The 25,296-nt window shown below is 47.9% G+C and overlaps 1 protein-coding gene across 7 annotated transcripts in view; it reads right to left on the bottom strand.

The window, feature by feature from the left end:
* Window positions 1-25,296, bottom strand: part of Dock9 (dedicator of cytokinesis 9) — a 240,697-nt gene that overhangs the window by 171,296 nt on the left and 44,105 nt on the right. Inside the window, exon 1 of one of the 7 annotated variants that reach the window (XM_057785897.1) lies at window positions 16,629-17,123. The exons of 4 other annotated variants lie outside the window; for them this stretch is intronic. In XM_057785897.1, coding sequence (XP_057641880.1) covers window positions 16,629-16,790 — 162 coding nt within the window. In that variant the 5' untranslated portion in view covers window positions 16,791-17,123. Of the gene's footprint in view, window positions 1-16,628; window positions 17,124-25,296 lie in introns of those variants that run through there. 2 more of the 7 variants (XM_057785893.1, XM_057785899.1) reach the window with 2 other exon arrangements.

Below are 25,296 nucleotides of genomic sequence, written 5' to 3'. Positions count from 1 at the left end.
TCTACTGTGTCCCCAGACTCTGAGGCAATCAGCTTTCTCCAACATGGTCTGTAAACACCAGAGGCACCGCGGAGATGGTGGCAGAGGTGACACCGGTCAGGCACACTCATTTTTTTCCTTTGCACTCAGCAGACCTCCGTGAGTCACAGAAGGCACTTAGTGTGGGCCCATGGTGGAGGAGACAGAGCAAGCAGCAGCTACAGTCAGAGAAAACTCACTGGAAATGGCAGGCCAGAGCCTGGCTAGCACACTCCTCTGTGCTCACATACACTCCTGAGGGCGTGTATTATCTCTGAAGGAAATGGAAGACCCCTGAGGGTAGGAACTGCCTCATTCCTCTGGTGCAGGCTCTGTTTACCCTCTGGATGTCAATTTCGGCTGGTGGCTTGTCTAGGCAGGAGGCTGGCACACAGAAAATGTGTGGCCAATTATGTAATGAGCACTTGAGGCCCTTTGTACCCTCTAGCGCACTTACGACATCCCTGGCTTTGGTTTCCATCCGCACAGTGTCGGAAGAATCCCAGGCCAAGCTGCCAAACTCTTTAATGAATTCCCAACTCCAGGCACTTGGTAAACTCCATCAAAGAAGAAGAGCTGTGGGCCAGGACCCACTGTCTTGGGTATCACCTCTTCTTTCTCGACCTTTCCCCTCAAAACACACATGCTAACACATCCAACTGAGTCCCCAAAAGAGAACTCCAAGAGGTGCTGGTAACTCGGCCCAAAATGGAGGCACACAAAGACTGCTGGATTATCTAATCTCTCTCTGCTCTTTCCAGTGTGGTACAGACTGCCTGCCACAGTGGGCAATCCAAAGCCTTCTAGACAGCAACCACAGCCATCTTCATAATGACATCACACTGTGGGCGATCAACATGAGCTCACAACCCCCTGAGGCTCTCATGGTAGAGGAGCGGAGTCATCGTAACCTGGGAGGAGAAAAAGGAAGCAACCTCAGAGTCAGGGCTTTGCTATGGCAACTGCCCCGCCACAGATGACTGGGTGAGCAGGAACAAAGGCCGCAGGCCTGCCTCCTCTAGTCCTCTCATAATAAAAAGGCTGCACTGGAAGACACAGACATGGCAAGCTGAGCACAGTCTGCTTTAGAAACGAATCTACTGGCACCCACCCATTCCCCGAGTTCAACAATCTTTCCAACTAATCATTCCACCCATTCTTCCCATGTTCAGAGGGTGGGTGGGTAAGATCCAGAACCTGAGTGATAGGAGCGCTTACGAACACGAACACACAGGCATGTGCACACACACACACACGCACGCACGCACGCACACACGAGGGAGAGAAGTGGCCAAGGAGAAGACACCTAAAAATATCTTTTTTAAAAAAGGAAAACAAATACAGTTTTAAGTTGCTTTTCAAAATAAATTCCTAACAGAACTCTTAAGTGAGATCTCCTCCACTATCTCGGGGTCACCTGACCTTCTCTCTTCCAGTTTATCTATTGTGGGCCTGGCCTTCCGTGTCTAAGGTCGCACAACAGCATAAAAAAAACCCTCAAACTTACCTTCTCAGTCTCTTCTTCTTCTTTCTAATGTTTATTTTTAACAGAATGAGGGTGATTAAAACTTACGCAGACAAATAAGGTTTTAAATGTCTGTGGGAGCTAGAGGTGGATTTCAAAATTAAGACCATTCCTGCAGGCTCTGCCTTTGAATGGGGTCCAGCCTCTTTTAGATAAACACGCATCTGCACAAACGATCAGAGTTTCCACCAGTTTTACAATACTGGTCACAAGAGAGTCTGATTTGGACAGCAGCCTGCATCCCTTCTGGGACAACAGCCCAGCCGAGAGGCAGCTGACCCGGCAGCTGAAAAGTGAAAGTGGGAACTAGACCTCAGCTGCTCCCATCAAGAGAAGAGCAAAACACCACCAGCAAACCCTGTCTGTTCCTGGAGACAGAACTCATGAAATCCCACTGAACTAGAAATAAAGGGAGGTGAGTGTGTGTGTGTGTGGGGGGGGGGTGCTCAGCAGTTAAAAGCACTTGCAGCTCACTCCTCCAGAGGACCTGGGTTTGGTTCCCAGCGCCCACATGTGGCTCACAACCATCAGTAACTCCAGCCCAAGAGATCTAACATCCCCTCTGACCTCCATGGGATCCCATACCCTTTTATAGCCTTCACGGGCATCAGCCATGCACACGGTACATAGACATACATGTAGGCAAAACAGTAACACACATAAAACAAAAGCAAAATCTAACAAAGAAAAAGGAAAAACTGTATCACAATGGTGCTGATTTGCAGGGGAGAAGTAAAACAATTAGGGCTCTGCCTAAGGCCACCACCCCCCTGTCCACCCCCAAATCTCATCTGTAAACACTATGGTCAGGTCTGACCAGGAATCTGAGAGAGAACTGGCCCACTTTAGCGATAAACAGGAAGAGGCCCCTTTAAAAACCCTTTTCTTCACTTTGGTCGCTATGCTGTGTGCTGAACATGAAACCACACAGATCCAGCAGGGCATGGCTCTGAATATGAATGCAACACCTTCCCGTCATCTCTTACTAGATCCTGGGATGTCAGAGGGCAACAATGTCCCGTGCAGGTATCTTCAGTCACAAGCACACCAGCCAGAACTTCCCAAAGCAAGGTGCCGGGTGCCCACACTCACCCTCCTACAACCATGGCAGAAGAGAGGCTTGCAAGCGGCAAAACACCCCCGGGAGAAGCCCACTCACCCAAAATTATGCCTTCCCCGCATCATCACTAGAAATACGTTCCAGGAAAACTAAAGAGGAAACTCCTTAGAAGAGAAAGAAAAGCGAGATTGAGATCATTCTCCCAATATCAAAACGAAGCCCAAAGACACACACACAGTCTGACAAAATCCAGGCTCCACGATTAGGAAGCCTCCCAGGCCCCTTCCTGTGCCACCAACCCCCAGTTAACAATCTCCCCTCTGAGATGCAAATGCCCTTTGGCAGCCATCAGTCACTGAAGCTATTTATGCCACGGTGTGACTTTTAAAAACAGATGAACCCTAGCATATCTAGCTGAGATCATTCACACACTGAAACTGTTCTGTCAGGGAACAGAAAGGCACGGGAAAGTGGGGGTGACTCTGAGCACCTGTGCTCCGTGGTGGCACCCAGGGGATGAGGCAGAGATGGGGAGCTTCCAAAGGCCAGGGTGTCCACGTGGAGAAGAAAGCCAAGGGGCCTTCTGGCACCTTCCCAAATGGTTTCCTATCCTTGGCCACGCGGCTTCAGCCTCCCTGTAAGGACAGGCTGTCCGCAGATACAAGGCACGGCCCACACAGACTAGATTTATTCTCCACCCCTGCTTTGCTGCCGCAGAACTTACTTCCCAAGTACGACTGAGGTCACAGTTTCTAGGTCCTGCCTCCCCCTCCCTGACTGGAATAAACCACTAAAATTGGGTTAAGGAACTGTTTAGTCTAGGGGAGGCGTGTTAGGTAGAATAGCCCCCAGATGCCTTTAATAAATCAATACTCTGGAATCTAGTTCTATGCTAGACTCCTCACTCCTGCCTCGGTCTGAAGAGAGAAGAGCCCAGCCCCAGCCTCACATGGATGTGAGCCCTCAGCCCCTCCAGGCTCCCCGGGCCTTTCTTCCGAGTTTTTCTTCTGTGTTAAGGAATAAGCAACAGAGACCCTGGGCTAATGAGACCACTACCAAGCATGACACAGCATGGAGGCATCAGAGGGAGAGCCTGGGGCACCCTAGATACCTGCTGCCAGGCAGGCGAGGGCTCAGGGAAGCTCCTAGGCTTTGTCTAGAGCTACTCACAGGAGCCTGCACTTTATCTGGTGTCCATGCTTTTCTTTTTCCTAAGCAGGGATTCCAACTTGGAAAAATGAGGGGGCTTACACAAGCTGGATCTATCTCTGGATCCAAACTCAACCCAACCACACGCGTGTGCCCTCCCGATCTGCAGCACAGCCACCTTCTGTAGAGCACATGTGTGTGCCCTCCTGATCTGCAGCACAGCCACCTTCTGCAGAGCACACGTGTGTGCCCTCCTGATCTGCAGCACAGCCACCTTCTGTAGAGCACATGCGTGTGACCTCCCGATCTTCAGCACAGCCACCTTCTGTAGAGCACATGCGTGTGACCTCCCGATCTGCAGTACAGCCACCTTCTGCAGAGCACATGCATGTGACCTCCCTATCTTCAGCACAGTCACCTTCTGCATCAGAGGACCTGGAGCTGCCATCCGCTTCCTGCATGCAGCAGTCACGTAAACCTGATTTCTAAAATATGCCCTGACCTTTCAGGGGAGCTTGAAGGTTTTATCCTAGGCAAGTCTTAGTCTCTATCTGATGGAGAACCCAGCCTGATGTGACGGAAGGGACCAGTCCCCATCCAGGGCTGTGCGTGCTTCAGGCTGGAACATGAACGGTTCAGCCCGCGAGGCTGTTCCTGTCATTCTGGCTGGCCCATCCTGTCCCCAGATCCTGAACTTCTCAGCAGCCCCCAAGCAATACGAGAGCAGGCTCCCCACTTCCCCTACGGCCTCCTCCACACTTGTACCCTAACATCCTGGGCCTTTGATTTAGCCCTCAAAGCCTGGCTTGGACGGCACCCGAGTTCTTCTTCGGCTACTCCAGGTCTGCAGGTGCACACAGACCTTTTGATCCTGGGTGGAATCTGACAGCTGTTTCCTTGGCTTCACGTCTGTTTCCCACACTAGACCAAGATGGGCTCGTGTTCAGCTGCTGTCTGGCTTTTTTGCACCATCAGCTGCTGCCAGATTCGTCCACTTCTGTGTACTTTTCCACAAGCCTCGACTTAGCTATTGCACACTGCCTTCACACCCTGGATGGCACTAACGGCACACTCCTCCGGCAGCTAATCGGCTGGGTTCAGAACCAAGCGCTGGCCTGAACTTGGCCTTTTTACTCTCCTCACTGCGGGACTTCAGGTGACTTTGCCCTTTCCCGTTCCTTGATCTCGCCGTCTATAAAATTACAGAAGTCACAGTAAGCAGCCCATGGTGTTACCATAAGGATTCAAACAGTAAACCGAGGCACGAGGCCTTAGAACAGGAGGACAAGTAGTCAACTCTCCATCAGTGTTAGCCTTTCTGATGGAGGAAGGAGGAAGTGTGGGACGACAGCTTCATTCTGTCATCAGTGACTTCATTGTCTATGATATATGGCCCTTCTAAAGGGCAAAGGGGCTCTCTTCAGATCCTGTGGTACCCAGAAGTACACTGGATACACAGCATACTTTGTTAAGTATTTCAAAGAATCACAGAGGTGGTGGTATTGGTGAATTGGAGGCAAGAGACTTAACCACGTTCCACCAGAGCTCTCCAAGCTAGGTACTTAGTTCACAAACACCGTATTTGCACACGCGAAGCAGTCTGTCCTGCACGCCTCTGACCACTCAACCCGAGACCTTTCCTGACTCCTAAGCCTTTCCCAGGGCGCAGACTCCTTTCTGAACCCTCTACCAGGCCTCGCCAGCTTCTGTGGCTTCCGTGTGAAACAGTACTCATCTCTCTGCTGGGATCTGCCTTATATCGCTATCCTGAGGATGCCTGCAAGTAAGCCCCCCTTCACACACACACACACACACACACACACACACATACACACACACGGGAGGGGAGAGCAGCCCAGAGATAATCTAAGGCAGAACCTCTCTCTCCCTTCCCCTCTGGATTACTTGTCTAGTCTCTGGCCTGTTCTCTCCACCTCCGACACCACTTTAACCCTGGCCGCTGCAACCTGTCACTTTGTTAGAATGATCTCATTAGAGAATTTCCCTTTCTCTAATCCACCAGCCACTGGGCAGTCTGAGGGATATCAGTGTAATCCCAGCACCTTGGAGAACCTGACAGGAGAATGCACAGTGGTCTGGGCTGCTAAGCCAGATACCGACTCCAAAGAGTAATAATCATCTTTAGTATACGGTTCTCTAAAATACTAGAATCGAGGCCATTATGGTCTCTTCCCTGCCTCTTCCTGCAGGCTCTCTGGTCACTTCTGTGCCTCCATGTTTGTCCTCTGGCTCGATGAGGCCCCCACATACTGCACTAAGCTAGAAGCCCCGAGAGGCATCAGCTTCCTCCACGGCTCTCATCTAAAACCGGCCCCTCCTGACTTTCGACCTCCTCAACTCTTCGGCCAGGGACTCCAGTGGGCTCCCCCGTCACCCAGGCTAGCTTCCATCTCGAGTCTGTCTACTCACAAGCCTTCAGGAACCGGCCACCCTGCGATCAGCAGCATCCAGTGGCCATTTGATAATTAGAGAATTATGGGGGTCAGCACCCAGTGGCTACTGGATAATTAGGGAAATTAATGGGGTCAGCACCCAATGGTTATTTAATAATTAGAGAAATTATGGGGGTCAGCGAGGGGGATTAGAGGCACTCTGCCAACAGCTCTTCAAAAATAAAAGAACAGAGAAATACTAACTTCTAAGACCAGCGCTCTGGTTGGAACATTGAGGATTTCTAAACAAACTCTCACCACAGAGGTTGAGCACGGCATGACCTACGTCCTCCAGAAGAGAGGAAAGCCTGGTTTATACGAATATAATCTCAGCACTTAGGAGACAGAGGCTAGCTCAACACCAGCCTCAGCTACACAGGGCAGTCTCAAAAAAAAAAAAAATCTAAAAAGAAGGCCAGAGAATAGGGAGGAAGAGAGAGGTGAGAGACAAGAAACCTCAGCTGGCAACCAGTTCTAAATTGTTCCTCCACGTAGGTTCGTAAGTCACAAACAGAGCCGGCTTTCTAAGCTGTTTTCATTGGCTGAAAAATACATTGGTTATCTTTAGAACGTTTCTGATTGTTAACTGATATTTGAAAAATGGTAAGACAGCCTTTCATTCAACATTTTAGTACTAAAGCTGACGGCAAAGCCATACAGACAGACATACAAACACAGTATGCACACTCATGCACAGAGAGAAGCACCTGAACCTTCACTATAGATAGGAGATCTGGGTAAGTTAGGACATTAACTATCCTTACAATGTGTCTGAGCTATGGAACACATCAGCATCTACTCTGTAAAGACAGAGGTGCGTGCATCGATGTGTATGTGTTTGTTCCTGTGTGTGTATGTGTCTATGTCGGTCTATCCTTGTGTGTGTCTGTCTGTCCCTGTGTATGTGTGCGCCTGTCCCTGTGTATCTGTCTGTCTGTCTTCACTTTGGCACTGCCTGATATCTCTGTTCTTCTCTGTTGACATTCCTTTGTTAGTAAAGACAGGAAGATGGAGAAACAAAGCAAGGCTGCTGGAGGATGCAGCTGCTGGAATGGAATTTTTCTTTCATCAGAAGGAACCAGAAATCCATATAAAGACTCGTGTGATCTGCTTTATGAACAGAGCATTTCCCATAAAAGGCATTTACAAATGCATTCAGTTAACCCTTAGCTCCTGAATGCCAGCCAATATAAATACAATATCTGACCACTTACATGTCAAATATCTGTCTATAAACCTCAAAAAAGAAAAAGATTACTAAGTTCACCAACATATGCTTCATAGCCTATTTATTCTAGTATTTTTTAAAAGGTTAATTTGGTGTGTGTGTGTACACATGTATGTGTACACTTTATACATGCAGGAGCCCGAGGAGGCCAGACGGTGTTGGAGTCCCAGGAACCTGAGTTACAGAAAAGTGTGACTAGACTTATGTGGGCACTGGGAACCAAACTCAGATCCTCAGCGGGAATAGAACGTGCTCTTAACCGATGAGCCATCTCTCCAGTCCCCCATTTAGGCAATTGGATAAGAACTTGGCCTTCTCCAGTCCATGCAGGACAATACAGGAAGGAACAGCGATGGGTCCGGGCAGGGTGGACTTCTCAACAGGAGTCGGGGAAATGGAGGTAAGTATATCTGAAGTCTAAGGAAATAGGTCAGCACATTTCTGTGAAGGCCAGACAGTGAACCTTCTCAGTCAGTAATTAGTCAGTATTAATTAGTAAATATTATGGGTCTCTGTCATAATAACACTACGCTGCCAGTTTTAAAGCACCATGGACAATTATGTAAAAAGACACTGGGACCAAAATGCGGGTGGATATCCAACCTCAGACAGGCAAGAAATCCTACATATGAAAGCCACAGAAAAGGCTGCAGAGAAATCAGACAATTGTATGTTTCATCCATACGCAAAATTGTGAAACAAGTAATAAATTAAACAGGGGATGGTGAGACTGCTCAGCAGGAAAAGGCAACTGCCACCACGCCTGATGGCCTGAGCTTAATCCCAGGTCGCACGCGGTGGAAGAGGGGAGCCCACGCCTGCAAACTGTCCTGACTTTCACGCTGCACTTGACATGTGTGCACGTGTTTGCATGAGCAAGCACGCACGCGCTCGCACACACACTCACACACAAAATAAATGCAATAACTTTTTTAAAAAATGAATTTAAAAAATGAATGGTGGTGCATGCCTTTAATCCCAGCACTCAGGAGGCAGAGGCAGGGGATCTCTGTGAGTATGAGGCCAGCCTGGTCTACAGAGTGAGTTTCAGGACAGTCAGGCTGTTACACAGCAAAACCCTGTATCGAAAATAAATAAATAAATAAATAAATAAATAAATAAATAAATAAAATTTTAAAGAAAGACAAATAAAGAGATTTGAAATAGATGTGAAAAGATTTCCAGTTTTAGTGATGTACCATCCGTCTCTCCAAAATGTTTACCACAACCACACACTAAGGCCTAACACTGCTGCTGTTCTAAAAGACGCTCTGAACAGAAGACATCACGTCTAATAAAACAGAAGTGAAAAGGACATAAGAGACGTTAGAATACCCACTTTTAACACTGTCACATGCAGAGAACACTCATTAAACAACAATATACCAGGCGTTAGGCATTAATGACTTCTGACCTTCGGGGTTATGGCTAGTTTTGTTTTCCTGTTATTCTTCTCTCTAATCTCTGACATTCCTACAATAATTACATAGTCTCAACAGAAAAACCATGTTACTTTTAAAAAGCAAGATAGCCAGCGCTCCTCCTCTCAGGCCATGGGACCAATGTGGAGCGACCACCCAGTGGAAGAGACAGGGGTGGAGTGAAGATCCGGCAGGCTCATTTGTTTACCCTCAGCTTTTTGGGGTTCCTGCCACTCCTCTGCCCTCTGAATGTCTATGAAACAGCTATCCCAACCCCAAAAGGGCGAAGACCTCCCAGAACAAACACATTCCATCCCCTCAATGGAACATTTCAGAATTCTCCTAGGAAATGGAAGAATGCTCATGGTATTGCTTCCAGAAGCAGAGGCAGAGGCAAAAATCAACGCTCAGTGGAGCCCCAGTCAGACACACAGACAGAAATCCAAATCTGCAGTTTATTCGGCATAGACCCCCATCACCAGTTCAATGGAAGACAGAACTGAAGGCCACCCACTCAGGGTTACAATGGGAGAGTGTAAACTGGCTTGTCTTGAGAAACAATTGTAAACATTTATTACTGGGGGCAGGCAGAGTCAGGAGCACATGCCACAGCACGCGTGTGGGGGTCAGAAGACAACTTTTAGAATTCAGTTACCAACTTGCACCGCGTGGGTCCTGGGAATGGAGCTCGGGTCATCAGGCTTGGCTGCAAGCGCCTTTACCTGCTGAGCCCTATCACCAGCCACTGTCTGAAATATTCTAAACTCGGCAGAAACATCCGCAATATATACCAAGACCTTTAAAAAGTAAGTGTTCCCTGACCTAAGTTTTCCAGGCTTCAAAGTCTCCCCCAAAAGCAATCTGCAAGGATGCTGGCCAAAACATTTAGAATCATTTAAAAAAAAATGCAATATTGAGTACAGGAGAAATAAAATGCTACATACATAAGATGAAACACCATAAAGAACGAGATGTAAATGCTCTTACTGACATGGGACACTGCAAATATGTATCACTTTCATTGGCCAATAAAAAAGCTGACATGCCAATAGCTGGACCGGTGGAGGTTAGGCAGGTAGAGCCAAACCCAGAGGATGCTGGGAAGAAGGGCGGGGTCTGGGGAGTCACGCGCAGACACAGAGAGCGAAGCAAAAGGTGGAGGTTAGGAAGCCAAACAGAGAGGATGCTGGGAAGAAATTTAAGTGAGCTAGCCAAAAACAAGTCTGGGCTATCGGCCAGACATTTATAATTAACATTAAGTCTCTGAGCAGCTGCCGGGACACAGAGAAACTCCGACTACATTTGGGTGGCCATTAAAAAAAAAAAAAAATAGCACAGGCTAGGTGAGAGTTTAATTTCTTAGGGTTCCAAAGGTTGGAAGTCTGTAGTCAAGGTATGGGAAAGGCCAAGATATGGTGACAGCCCTCTTGGTTTCTGTAGGTGTCCGCATCGAGAAAGGTGTGTGTGTGTGAGAGAGAAAGAGAGAGAGGGAGGGAGGGAGGGAGGGAGAGAGGGAGGGAGGGAGGGAGGGAAGGAGGGAAGGAGGGAAGGAGGGAAGGAGGGAAGGAGGGAGGGAGAGAACCTAATCACCCAACCACCAGCGCCAGGAGAGCATTCTTACACTCCTCTCAGGACCACATAAAGGAGATTAGGTTCTTACCCAAAGGCCTCAGGTAACCCTAACTACCTCCCAAAGAAGCCACCTTGGAGAACAGGGCATCCGAATCTGGTGGGGAAAGACAACCCGGACTTTATCAATCACCACATATTCTTGTGATCATATCTATGATCTATATACACGGATGAAAGTGGCAAGTATTTTGCCTCCAGATATTTAAACCCATGGTTTTTCTGTACAGTGGACACATGCTGCTCAATCCCCAGTGTTTACTGCCTGTTCATAGTTTCATAAACTTTAAAGTAAATAAATCCCACTCTTAAGTAAAATGATGAACGCTGATGAAGCCTTGGAGACAGGTCCCCTCCTCCTCCTCTGCAGTAGGTCCCTCGGGCTGCGATACTCCCAGGAAGTATTTCCTACTGAGCAGAGCAACCTCCAGAGTGAGAGCCAACTGCTCCTTGCAAACTGCTGTGACCTAAACAGAACAGAATCCACTGAACACTGTGAGCAAAGGCACTAAAGGAACGTGGAAAACAAACTGTTTGCTGTCAAAGGTCCTGCAACCAGCACTGGAACCAAGGAGTACCACAGGTGCCCCAGTAGAGGAGAGCCGACAGGCTCCTCCCACCACAGTGGAGAACAGCTGACAGGCTCCTCCCACCACACAGGGCAGGAAAAGGCCATTAGGAAAGAGCAGCAAAGCAATCAAACCCAGCCTTTACTTTCCCCTACGCCCCAAGCTCATTAACATGTTGCTATTTTGCACTCACCAGTTCTGCCTGCTCCCCATCCCACGCACCCCTATATCCCCAAAACATAAAGAGATACACATAAGCAAGACTGGGGGCCTTAGTGGCCAAAGAGACAGGTTATCTTCAATTTGTTCTCTTTGCACAGTGCCCAATGTCAATAAATGGCTGTTAAATTAGTAAACAAGTCAAAAGCCCTTCACAGTCAATACTGTTTTTTGTAATTAGGAAGGACCATGTAGTCTGGGGAGGCTAAAGTACTCAGAAAATTCTAGATGCTAAGAAATCCCCTGAAAATATTTAGCAAATTCTATACTAGTAGAATCAGGAAAAACTTTATTTATTCATTGTGAATTTTTTTAAAAAATTAAAGAGTTTCATTATCCCAGTAAGATAACGGGAATATAAATAACATAATAATAAATAATATAAATAACAAAAGAAAGTCAAGGGTCTGGGGCTATAACTCAGGCAACAAAGTGCCTTCAAGGAGGACCTGAGTTTAGTCCCCAGAAATCAAATAAAAACAGCAGGCGCACTTGTAATTAGTAATGACAAGGTAGACATAAGGGCCAGTGTGGCCTTACTGATGAGCTCTGATGATGAGACCCCATCTCCAATGAGGTGTGCAGTGTTCCTGAAATGACACCAAGGTATTCCTGCGGCCACCACTTGTGCAGAAGTACACATACACACAGGAACACACGTACACGCAGGAACGCACGTGCACGCAGGAACACACACACACAGGAACACACGAGCACACAGGAACACACGCACACACAGGAACACACGTACACACAGGAACACACGTACCCACAGGAACACACGTACACACAGGAACACACATACACACAGGAACACATGTACACACAGGAACACACACATGCACTGACAGCAACTGGAGAACCATCATTGTTTTCTTCCTGTGTGCCCGTTAGCAGTTTGCCTGTGTATTGCTCCCCCAGTGCGCAGCAGCAGTCATGGTTCTGACTGACCAACCTCTTTCTCCTCTATAATCAGCAGAAACAGAATACACCACAGAATAACACAACAGGTTTCCAGCCCTTCCACAATTACAGAAAGGAAGTAAAATATAACCCATCTGAGCGGAACAGGACTTTCTCTGACCAAGAGAGTAGACTTGACCACGCTTTGCCTCGGTCGAAGCCTTCACTCCTGTGGAGGATTTAGACTGGCTGGCTTCCTGGCCAGCTAGAACCTGTGCAGCCCTCACAGGCCAGAAACGCCAGAGGCGACAGCCTCGCAGCTGCTCCGCACCCAGCATGAACAGGCAATCAAGACAAACTCCCCAATGCAGTGAGCTAATTCATTCAATTACTTTGTAAAGCAAAATCCTTGAGGAAAAATCTATACTCGAGAATGAGATCTACCCCAACCCAATCTTGCGCATCAATTGTGCTAGACCTAGCAATCAACACTTAAATGGGATAAGGCTGGGGAGATGGCTCAGTTGGAAGCAGAGGAACGGAGTTTCATGCCAAGAACGATGTTTTAAATATAAATATACTGGTGTGAGATCCTGTCTCAAGAAGCAAACAACAAAGCAGACAGAGCCAGAGGAACGCTCCCCAAGGCTGTTCTCTGATCTCCGCATACTGGTCTCCACACACATATGCACCGGCACTTCTGCACATGTGCAGCCACACACAATCACATACACACATACATATTTAAGTGGGATATATCTGAAATTCAATCATCCTACACTTACTAGGTAAGTTTATTTTTAGGGCACCACCCTCCATGAAACAGATTCCTCAATGTTTAAATATAAACAGAACTTTCCAGTAGAGGCTGCACATCCCCCCAATCTTGCAACGCTGAAGACTGCACTCAAATTATCTGTGCTCTACCCAAAAGTCTTCCCTGGTGATCACCGAGAATCCTCCCTGATGATCACGGAGAGTCCTCCCCAATGATCGTGGAGAGTCCTCCCTGGTGATCATGGAGAGTCCTCCCTGATGGTCATGGAGAGTCCTCCCCAATGATCTGGAGAGTCCTCCCTAATGGTCACGGAGAGGCTTTTTCATCAATACAGTGCTCTGCTTGCTAATTTACATGTTGCCTTATTCCTATAAGTGACTCGCACACATAATAAAAACAAAATAAGCAGGTGGGACAAAGCATATTATCATAAACGACAACCAGGAAATAACAAGCAAAACTTAACAATTTAAGAACCCTTCCAATGGTCCCACCTGTCAGAGCAGCGATGGTCAAGGGTCTCTCGGAAGTCTGAAACCCTATCAGCTTGGGCCCAATCAAAAACGTTTAAAAAGCAGCTAGGAGTGGTAGATCCTTCCTTTAATCTCTGCACTCAAGAGGCAAAGGCACGTGGGTTTCTGTGAATCTGAAACCAGCCTGGTCTACAAGGAGTTTCAAGCCAGTCAGAGCTACACAGTGAGACCCCATCTCAAAAAAAATAAGACGCTTGAAATGGCACTGCATGCCTTTAAAATGGCACTCAGGAGGCTGAGGCCGCTGATCTGTGAGAAAGCAAGTCCCAGGCCAGCCAGAGAGACCCTGTCTCAAAACCACACTCACGCATGCACGTACGCACACACGTACACTCTTACACTGTTACTCGGGAAAGCATGACCACTTAGAATATGGGGAGAAGAAATTTCTTTCAGGGTTTGCCATAAAGAAGATACAAAAAAGAAAGAGGGGGGGAGGGGGAGGAGGAGGAGGAAGAGGAGGAGGAGGAGGAGGAGAAAAGCCAAAACAAAACAGCACAATGCAATCACAATTAGTACTTATTTATGATGCAGACAATATCCTGAGAGACTTGGACAATTCACTCATTTAATATCCCTGGGTTAAGTCCCATTTTATCTGCATTTAGCAGATGAGAAAGAGGAGGAGAAAGCGGAAGCGAGCTGCCCACAGTCGCACAGATACTAAGTAATGGGTGTGGGCTTTAAAAGCTGACGGCTGGCTCCAGAACCACGCTCTTTAAAAAGCTTACATTTCATTAGTGTATATATGTATGTGTGTCTATGTACAACCATGCACATGTGTATGTGGATGTTTATGCAGGCCAGGAGAGGGTCTTAGAGCCCTGGAGCCAGAATTACAGTCGGCTGTGAGCCACAAGGTGTGTGCTGAGAACCGGACTCTGGTCCTCTGCAAGAGCAGCAAACGCTTTGAACCACGGAGCCATCTCTTCTAGAGTCACTGTGATGTACTCCGCTGCCTCCCGTTGACCCAGACGCAAGCCAGACTCATCATCACCCATCCGTAATAGTGAGCATCACTGTCACAGTGAGCGTCAGTACAGAGGGAGAAATTTCACAAAGACCAAAATGAGGCGGTGCAGGCATGAGGCTCTCTGGCTGCTGGGTGGCTGCTGGGCAGCTGCTGGGATACCTTGTCTCTAGGATGGGGGGGCCTCAAGTCTTCAGCCCATCCCAACACAAACATGCCCTCCAACAAGGACACACTGAGAGGTTAGAATGGAGAGGCGCTCTCGGGGTAGGTGAAGTTCGCTGTCACCTGCTGACGCTCCAGGCAGAGTCACAAGATGGAGGCATTGCCAGGGCTACGGATAAGGGAGGCAGCTTCCCAAAGCTGAGGACCCTAACAAGGACCCATATGATCTGAAGATGAGATCAGATGGCCTTTACATGGAGGTGACCCAAGGGAGTGACAATGGGCCTGCTGGGGGACTGAGGGCTCACACTGGGCATTTGCTGAACAAAAACCTGGGGGAGTACAGGCATGAGCCACACAAGGCCTGCACGGCAGCGTCCCAGGAAGCCTCAAGAGCCAGAAAGACAAGGGGACAGTGACAGGTGGAGCGGAGGAAGTCCCAGTGTGGAAACCTCCATGTGCGTTCTGCATTGGAGGGTTGTAAGCACAGGGAGGTACCATGGTCTGACCTTCATTTCCAAAGACTGATGTGTGCAAAGGTGATCCGGGAGCACGGACAGAGCCGGGAGCACGGACAGAGCCGGAAGAGCAGTCACTGTACCCAGCAGCATCTTGACGGCCAACAGTGACCCACATGGTAGCTGTGACCCACATGGTATAGGAACTGTGTGTCAGAAACCCAGGCCTTGAGGTCTGACAACGCCCGAGGCAGATTACTACTATCTTGTGCAATCAAATGAGAAGAAAAGCAGGAGGGGTCTCCTCAAGCCAGGTAAACCAAAGACAACCCTGTCTGGCCCAAGAAGCACAAGCCTAGGACACAGGGTAGGAGCAACTAAGGTCCTAAGCAGCTTGCTGGCTAGGGGCAGGTGATGGGGTAGAGCGTGGTAATGGGCTTGCCCGTCTAATCTGTTATTCTCCAGAGGATATTTCAAAATACAGCACAGCTTAAAATACTCAACAGTTAACATAGCACCGCTTACAGTCCCTACCAAATATAACACTGACTTCCACACTGCTCTGACATCTCATCTGATGCTCTCCCTCCTTCCTCTTGAGTCTTCTGAGCACTCATCATGTAAGTCCCTCCACAAAACACACGCTCTCCTTGGGCTCCCGCAGACCCAATTCCTAGGTGTGTATGGTGCACAACGTCCCCTCCTCAAGCTCAGATGGCAGTCACCGGTGCTGAAGCATCCCTGCCTTTCTGTGTGCCTCGCCCTACTGAGGAACTGCCAGCAAGGCTCACACACAAATTCTCACACACACTTGTCCCCACTCATCTTGACAAAAAAAACTGCAGTTGGAACAGACGGGGAAATGGCAAGGCATTCTGAGGGAGGGGGCGGCCGACATGTGCTTCCTCCCAGCCTGCTGTGGAAGGGGAGGTCACCGAGAGGCACACCCATCTGTGACTTGACACCTCTTCAAGCAAGGACAGAACACAGAAGGGACGGGTCAAGCCCGGCGTTTTCTCACGACCCTCCAACCATAAACATCGGAGTTGAGTTTTAAGAAAATAATACTATAAATATTTGTCTCATGTCCAGCACAGTTTTCTTTCACGATCCATTTTACATCCTCTGAATGAGAGCGCTGACCACAGGCATTAGCCAAGGGAAAGGCTGAGAAATAAGAAGACTGAATAATTCACCATCACCGGGAAAAGGGGTCAGCATGGGAATGTCTTAGTATGCACTTTTCTATGTATCATTGCTAAGACCAGACCAAGCCCCCAGAAGCCTGTCAACTGCCTTAGAGAACTAGTCTCGTAAAACACCATCGCCTCTGTTTACGCTTATCTCCACAGCCTCCCACACACAAATAGATGCTTCGAATTGTAAACCTAAGATTCCTGGTTACACGTTTATACAGACAGTATGTGCACATTTACATATACAGACACACGTAAGTACATGGAAAATGGACGAGAGCTGCTTTGCCACTAAAGACCGGCTTTATCCCACCACCGTTAAGCACTTGCTAATTAAACGAGACGGCATTTTACCAGGCAGGAGGAGATCAATACTTCTGAGTCTTCTCTGGACCAACTGTATGCTGGATATTCAAGGGCATTACTTTCCCCTTGCTGCTTGCACATGTAGGCACAGTTCCTCTCGAAAACGGTGCGGATGCCTCTGAAGAGAATGACACTGGTGGTGCATCCCATCCCCAAGGTGTGGACGTTCAGATGTCTAACAACCTCTACTCCATCTCCACATCAGCTTCCTTGGCTCTTCAGACACAGGTTCCCACTGTACCATCTTCATGACAAGCAGCTACCGGCACCGAACAGAAGGGAAGTGCCAAGCTGTCACACTAGAATCCGTTCCCGTCCAACAGTCTGACGAAAAAAAAAAAATCCAGGCTCCCCGTGTAAAACGGGAAGGGTGGGCGGTGCAAAAGCAGGATGACACACCTCAGATGAACCAAGACCATGAAAGTAGCGTTTTTCCAGGGCGCTGCTTCACTGCTATACGGAGGATAAATGTGCGGAAGATTAACCTGGGCTTGGTGGGAGAGTGCTGGCTCGCCGCATCTGCCTGGGATTGCTCTGAGTCTCAGAACCTGCCCAAAATGAAAGAGCCGGTGCCAGACAGCCACCCTGCTGCAGAAGCTGCTGCTGAACCACAAAGGATTCTGTGCTGCTAGAAATCACTCTCCCAGAATGCTGCGCCTAGCATCTCTATTAGCAAACATCTCTCTCCTTGACCTAAATATGCTGCTTGTTTAATCTTGCATCAATGAAGAAACAGGGGAGCCAGAGGGAAGGGGGAAAGACAGTCTAAAAACAAGTGAAAAACGCTGAGCGGACCGCTGCCATGGAAACACGTGTAAGCACACTTCAAACAACCGTTTAGGCGCATGGCTAACAGCCTGCCGGCAGCAAAGCACAAGAGAACACGCGTGGCTGTGTGATCCTGACTTCCGCCCACCTCCACTCGTCACCTGGACTAACCAAGCCCGTGCTGCTTAGGAGGATCCCCCCACCCCTCGAAGATGCTGAGAGGAACACGGGCAGAGAGCTGCCCCTTCTGGCTGGCTGTGTGCCTCTAAAGCAGCGTTCTACAGTCTGCTAAGGCAGGTTCTGCTGCGGTCCCATTCACAATCAATAACACCGGTCCTTCCACCACAGATCAACTCAATGAGACTCCAGTATAGCACGTGACTCTCAAGGAAGGGCTAACAGCTAAGTTCTTCATGGACATACTATGTTGACTCCTGTCATTTCCCTGTTTGCATGTGGGGAAAGCCTCTCGATTACAACACATGTCCAGAACAAGGCTGCCATTCCTTTAAAAGCTGTCCAATATTCCTGAGCTAGACAACCACTTCCATCCATAGATCTCAAAGCTAACCAACACTGAAGGATAATGATGGAGTACCTGGGGAAGTAACAGAGAGCCATGTGATGTCGTAAGGGGAACTATAGTGAACACGGTCCTGTCACATGATCCTCAAATGACTATATGTCTTGTTTAGCCACAGGGTTGGCAAAGAAAAGCAAAACCTACTTGTTTTCTCTCTGGCATTTGTACAAAAACACTATCTAAATAGTCACTAAAGGGTTGCAGGTACGGCCACACACACAGAGCAACAGCACTGTGGATAAGGCTGGCGTGAGCAGGGGCTAGGGATGCTCGGTAGGAGAGTACAGTGCTTTGCTGCGGAGGATAAGGAAGGAGATAAGATCCCATTGCCAGTGGATACCTGCATCCCAGCACTCTTCCAGGAGGAAGCTGGCCAGCTGGACTTAGCCAGAATCGGTAACGTCTGTGTTCACTGAGAGATTCTGCCTCAATGGATAAAGTGGAGAGCGACAGAAGAGGGCCGACCCGACATCAATCTCTGGACTCTACGCTCACATGTGACTACCCACACACTCAACCAGGCACAGGCACACATATACACATACACACACACACATATACACATACATTCAACCAAGCACACGCCCACACCCACACTCAACCAGGTAGGCACAGGCACACATATACACATACACATATACATACATTCAACCAGGCACACGCCCACACCCACAATCAACCAGGCAGACACAGGCACACATATACACATACACACACATACATACATTCAACCAGGCACACGCCCACACCCACACTCAACCAGGCAGGTATTGAGTGTGCACATACACACACACATTCTACCAGGCATACACACACACACACACGTCGTGGGGCATGTGAGGGGACCAATAGGCAGCACTGGAATTCATGGAACACAGCTGGGCATTGGCAAAGCCACACCTGAGTAAGCCCTGGAGAGGCAAAGCCCCAAGGACTATGTGTCCTGAGAACCTCATGCTGCTATTGTTGCCTTCGAGGTCACCACATCCCCCATAATCTATGGGTCATAGGAAAACTCCCATGGGGTGTCTAGCCCCCCATGGGCCCCACTGGGTAGTGTTACTGGTACTAACAATAAAAGTAATTTTTTCCAAGCACTGCTGCTGGAGCAGACTAACGATTCAACCACCACCCTTATAAAGAATTTAGACATGCAGAATTGTTAGCAAGGCTGGGTTAGGGTGTTTTTGTCAATGGTTTTGAGGTAGAAAATCTTGGGGTGAAATTTAAAATTTAGAAAGTCATGTAGTTGAGCGAGGGACTTGTTGAGGTCAAGAAACAAGAACAAAAGTAGCTGGCTGAGCCATTAAATGTCTTCTTTATAAGAGCTGCCATGGTCAGTGTCTCCACGCACAGAGACCCTAAGACAAGGGGTCTTTTGAAATCTTTTCTAAGATTACCTTTTAAGACAAAGAGTAAAATGATTGAATTAAGTTTACTCCTCTGACAGAAAAATCAACTGAGTGGTTAGTTTGCTGACTCCATGAAACCCCAGCAAATCCTGAGCTGCTGAAGGCTGGTCCTCACGGCAACACACACGTGTACATAAACACATTCAACCAGGCTCACTCATGTGCACAAAAAAACTAAGATTCGAGACTGTGTAACCACCTGACATCAGAAGACCCAAGTCTTCGCGAGACACTGCAGCACGCAGGCAAACATCATGGGAATCATCACACAGAAACTGAATGCTGGAGACAGAAGCACTGGACATGTGAATTTTGATGTAAAGTGTCTCCCGAGTTTGCTTTCCGTCACACACTGAGGAGAAACAGAAACGACACCAAGAGATTTTAATTTATCTGTTTTGTCAATTTTGGATAACCTAGGTACAGAAACAAAAGCCCCCTTAAGATGCAAAAGACTATGTTTGAAAATATAAAGCTTATATTTGAACTTCACAATGGATTATAAATTATAAGCCAGTTTTAAGCTGTTGGTATATTTTGTTCTATTGAATTTTCTCTTAAACCCCATGTCAATAGTCAGGCATGATGAATGCCTATTATCCCAGCACTCAGGAGGATGTGGAAATTGAGATCACACTGAGCTCACAGTAAGTTCCAGGCCAGCCTGGGTTACACAGCAAGGGCCTATATTGATAATAATAATAATAATAAATAATAATAATAATAATAAATCAAAACCTCATCATCATCAAAACCTTGTTTAAGAGCTGTAGAGATTGCTCAGTGGTTAAGAATACAAGATGCTCTTCCAGAGGACCCAGGTTCAAATCCCAACACCTACATGACAGCTCACAACCATCTGTAACTCCAGTTCCAAGGGATCTGATGTTCTCTCTGCCCTACTGGTTTCCACAGGCACTGCACACATGGAGTGTGCATGTGCAAATACATATATATCTAGCACATACACACCCCCTCAAAGACAAAGGAACAAAGAAGTACCAATGCATGCCACATGAACAGATCTGAAAAAAGACTGGGCTAAGTGAAATAAGCCAACCAGAAAAGGACTTGCCCATGTAATTCCACTTAAACAGCCAAGAACAATCCACAGAGACAGGAAACACAGCTGAGTGTACAACACACCCAACAAAGACTGAGGCAAGAGCATCATGACTGTGGAACCACCATAAACTATACAGGAGAAAGAAGGGAGGAAGGAAAGATGAGCGGGACTTGTGTTTACCTTCCCAGCCCGTAGGGCTGGGGATCAGGACTGTGCAGTGACTGCTATATGGTTGGTGTCACGTGGAGTGATGGAAATGTCACCAAACTAGAGCATTACATTACTATCCATAAACAGTCCCTGCCTGACCCACAGTCCCTATCTGACCCCCAGTCCACGCCCGACCCAGGGTCCCTGTCCAACCCACGGTCTCTGCCTGAGCCCCAGTCCACGCCTGACCCCCAGTCCACACCTGACCCCGGTCCACGTCTGACCCCCAGTCCCCGCCTGACCCATAGTCCATGCCTCCTGACCCATGGTCCACGTCTGACCCCCGGGTCCTTGCCTGACCCACAGCCTGGCCCACAGTCCACACCTGACCCACAGCCTGGCCCACAGTCCACGCCTGACCCACAGCCTGAGCCACAGTCCACGCCTGACCCACAGCCTGAGCCACAGTCCACGCCTGACCCACAGCCTGAGCCACAGTCCACGCCTGACCCACAGCCTGAGCCACAGTCCACGCCTGACCCACAGCCTGGCCCACAGTCCACGCCTGACCCACAGCCTGAGCCACAGTCCACGCCTGACCCACAGCCTGGCCCACAGTCCACGCCTGACCCACAGCCTGAGCCACAGTCCACGCCTGACCCACAGCCTGAGCCACAGTCCACGCCTGACCCACAGCCTGGCCCACAGTCCACGCCTGACCCACAGCCTGAGCCACAGTCCACGCCTGACCCACAGCCTGAGCCACAGTCCACGCCTGACCCACAGCCTGGCCCACAGTCCACGCCTGACCCACAGCCTGAGCCACAGTCTATGCCTATCCTGACAAAATGACTCATGCTAAGAATGGCTTCTACACTGCAAGCACACCTGAATTTCACTTCTGTTCCAGGTCCCATCTGGACAAACTGACAGGATGGTCCAGGGGAATCTCTGACACCAGTAAGAAATTACACAGTGAAAGGACCCCTCAACCCCAGATGCACACCCAAAACATCCCAAGCCAGAGTCCTCTTCCTTGCTATTTCACCTGCCCCAGAAACCCCTTAGGAGCTGCCCTGTTTTCTTCCCCCTAAGAAAGACTCATTAAATTTTTTTTAATTAAAAAATTATATTTTTTGTATTTTGTTTGTTTTGTTTTTTCAAGACAGGGTTTCCCTGTGTAACAGTCCTAGCTGTCCTAGAACTAGCTCTTGTAGACCAGGCTGGCCTCAAATTCACAAGGATTCACCTGCCTCTGCCTCCCAAGTGCTAGGATTAAAGGTGTGCAATACCACCGCCAGGCCAAAAAAAAAATTTCTTACATACAGTACATATCACATACAGTAAACATTACATACAGTATATAGTACATACAGCAAATATTATATACAGTATATATTATATACAGTAAATATTATACACACTATATATTACATACAGTATATATATTTCATACCACAAATAGTACATACAGTAAATATTATATACAGTATATAGTACATACAGTATATAGTACATACAGTATATGTCACATATAGTATGTTACATACAGTAAATATTACATATAGTAAATAGTACATACAGCATATATTACACACAGTATATTTTGATCACATTCTTTCCATACACATACACCTCCCAAATCATCCCCACCTCTCTCCCTACCCACCCAACTTCACGTTCTCTCTCACTTGCTCTCTCAAAAAAATAAAAATAAATAAAACAAAAAATAAAGGTCAAATAAACAAACACACACCAGTAAAACCAAAAAAGAACAACAACAAAAACATAAAAAGCACACACAAAAAGCACAGGTGATGTGGGAATTCCCCTCTGTATGCTGTGAATAATACCCATTGATTAATAAAAGAAACTATCTTGGCCTGTGATAGGGTAAAAGAGTAGAGCAAGGTGGGGAAAACTAAACTGAATGCTGGGAGAAGGAAGGTGGAGTTGAGAGAAGCCATGTAGCCCCACCAGAGACAGACTCCAGAACTTTACCGGGTAAGCCACAGCTTCGTGGTAATACACAGATGAATGGAGATGGGTTAATTTAAGATGAGTTAGCCAGAAATACACTAAAGCTATTGGCCAAACAGTATTGCAAATAATATGGTTTCTGTGTGATTATTGGGGGCTGAGCAGCTGGGACGAACTAACAGGCTTTCTACAACACACAGGGTCCATCTTGTGCTGTCCTGGAGTGAGGTTGACAGGCCTTTTGTCACCCTCTTGAGGGAGCTGGTGTGCTCAGTAGGGTATGGTTAGGTGGGGCATTTGTCCTGTTACTGCAGAGGGACTCTCAGAGTGGGTTGTGTCCTAAGAAAGCCATTACCAAAATGGGAGAAGAGCAGCACCTTCTCTGTTAGCTCCGTAAGCTGCCAGGCTCAAATCCGGTAACAGGAGACATGTTCACAAGCACAGCTGGTACCCCTTGCTCTACGCTTCACAGGACTGGTTGTGATTGGATGCAGCTTTCTTCCCTGGGTGAGCTGAACAGGTTTTGCACGCTGCTCAGGGACCAACAAGCCACCAGAAAGCTCTACAGACTGTCCGTTCTGACTGAGCTCTGCCGGCCTCTTGGGTAGTCACAGAAATGCTGGAGTGCAGCCAGGGCCCACGGCAGGCGTAGCCCAAGCGCAGAGCCCTCTCAAAGCTGATCGTCTGAAGCCGTACTTACCATCTGCGGCACGCTCCTTGCCAGCGCCTTGTTTTAAATGTCTTCTAAAAGTCAAATCCGTTTGCTTGGAAGATTTCCTCATTCCTCTCCTAGGAAATCTAGATAAAGCAGCTGAGGGAAAGATCTCAAAGCATCAACTGATGCTCGTGCACTTCAAACGGAGACGTCATCTATCTAGACTAGACCTCTTGTCTATTTTGGAGATGAGGAAGCCTAGACGGAATTCTGTCAAAGCTTGCCTTTTAAACAACGTAAGATGTAATCTTAAAATGAAAATTCGCGAAGAGGCTCAACACCAGTGAGAGCTGAGGATGCTGTACTGAGATAAGCCAGGCACGAGGAGGTTGCATGGCTCTGCTCCCATGAGGAGCTGACTGTGAGATTAGTGAGGTATGGCTGAGATGTTTGAAGAAAACAAGGAACAAGTGTGTGAAAGGACAGAAAACCCTAGTCTTCTCGGGTCCCCTCCCTCGTAAAGGGCAGAGACAGTAGAGAAAGATGCTTCGTGATGTTTATTCCCTCCTTCCCCTCAGTGCGGGCCTCCTGGGAACAGCCCTTTGCACAGGCATCATCGCAGAGAAAAGGGAGCTGAGGCTTCAAGTTCTGACTCAAGGACAGACTACTAGGGCCACTTCCGTTGAGAGCTATAAAGAGCGAAGCAACCGAGTTCTAGGGATCCATTAACCCCTCAGCGCTGGGAGACGCCAGGAGCAGCCAGACTCCAATTACTGTTATGAGAGGTCGCAGAGTGAATCTCACGGCTACTGAGGGAGCTCAGATCTTTATAGAGAAACCCATAAATCCAGAAATGCTGAGCCTGTGTCAACTGCAAGATGCAAGCAAAGCAGCAGCACAGTTGTTGGCCTCAGCACCTCTCTGAGCACCCGGAAGCAGGGCGTCCAGCTGTAAGGGAGACTGGAGCAAAGGAAACTCGAAGGGGCCTAATGCAATCAGCACCACCTGTGACTCATCCTGGCCTCCAGCAGCCTCTCTGAAGGATTCTCTCGCTGGCAGACATCTAGAAAGGTCAAGCTGAGACACAGCACGATGAACCCGAACAACAAGATGCAGCCAAGCAAGCTCACGCAAATGCCCCCTGCAAACAGTGTGCTTCCACATACACAGTCCTGGCTGCTGAGATGTCCTGACAGGGAAACCCAGACTAACGTCGGATCCTACACACTTCAGGTACTGTTTAAGCAGCTGATCGGCTTCGGTCGTCCACTGCCCTCTGCATAGAAATACTGTGACCACTTATCATTTTTTAAAAAATTAGCCTAAACCAAGCTAAAAACATTCATAACATCTTTAGCATCAATATAAATGGGGGCTGGACAGTTGGCTTGGTGGGTAAGGGCAGGACCCAGGTTCAACTCCCAGCACAGACATGGTGGTTCACAACCATCTGAAAACCCTCTTTCCAGGGGACCCAATGCCTTCTTCTGAACTCTGTGGGCATGGTGGCAGACCCATAGTACACACACATACGTGCAGTCAAAACACACATACGTATATGTAAATCTTTCAAAAATCTTTAAATACCGAAACAATTAGCAAGAGAACTTCTACAGCTTATTCAGGTCTTGATTCATCAAAAAATAAGCAGCAAGAAGTTTAATAATTACATCTCTGAAACGTAGGAAAAAACCCTTAATTTTTCAAAGTCACTTTTTTTTTTAAAGCAGAGTCAAAAAACAAAAAATCACACACTCTAGGCTTCTAGCCCAGTCAAAAAGAATTAGACTAATCTGTAGCTTTGCTAATGGACACTCAAAACCTCATCCTTTCTGGGTGAAATGGCCCTCACTGGGAGGCTAAAGCCAAGGGGCCATCACTTCACCGTCAGCCTGGGCTAGCCTGGACTAAGTACAAAGGACCTGCCTCAAAAAAACGGACCACTTCCCTACTCCTTCAAAGTTTCATTCTCACAACGACAAAAAAACCCGGGGTGGCACACGCAGCGCTTGGGAGGCATGGATGGATCTCTGTGAGTTCAA

The sequence above is a fragment of the Chionomys nivalis genome, chromosome 12 (genome assembly GCF_950005125.1).
Source record: "Chionomys nivalis chromosome 12, mChiNiv1.1, whole genome shotgun sequence".
NCBI lineage: Eukaryota > Metazoa > Chordata > Mammalia > Rodentia > Cricetidae > Chionomys > Chionomys nivalis.
This window is presented reverse-complemented; position numbering and strand designations above follow the sequence as displayed.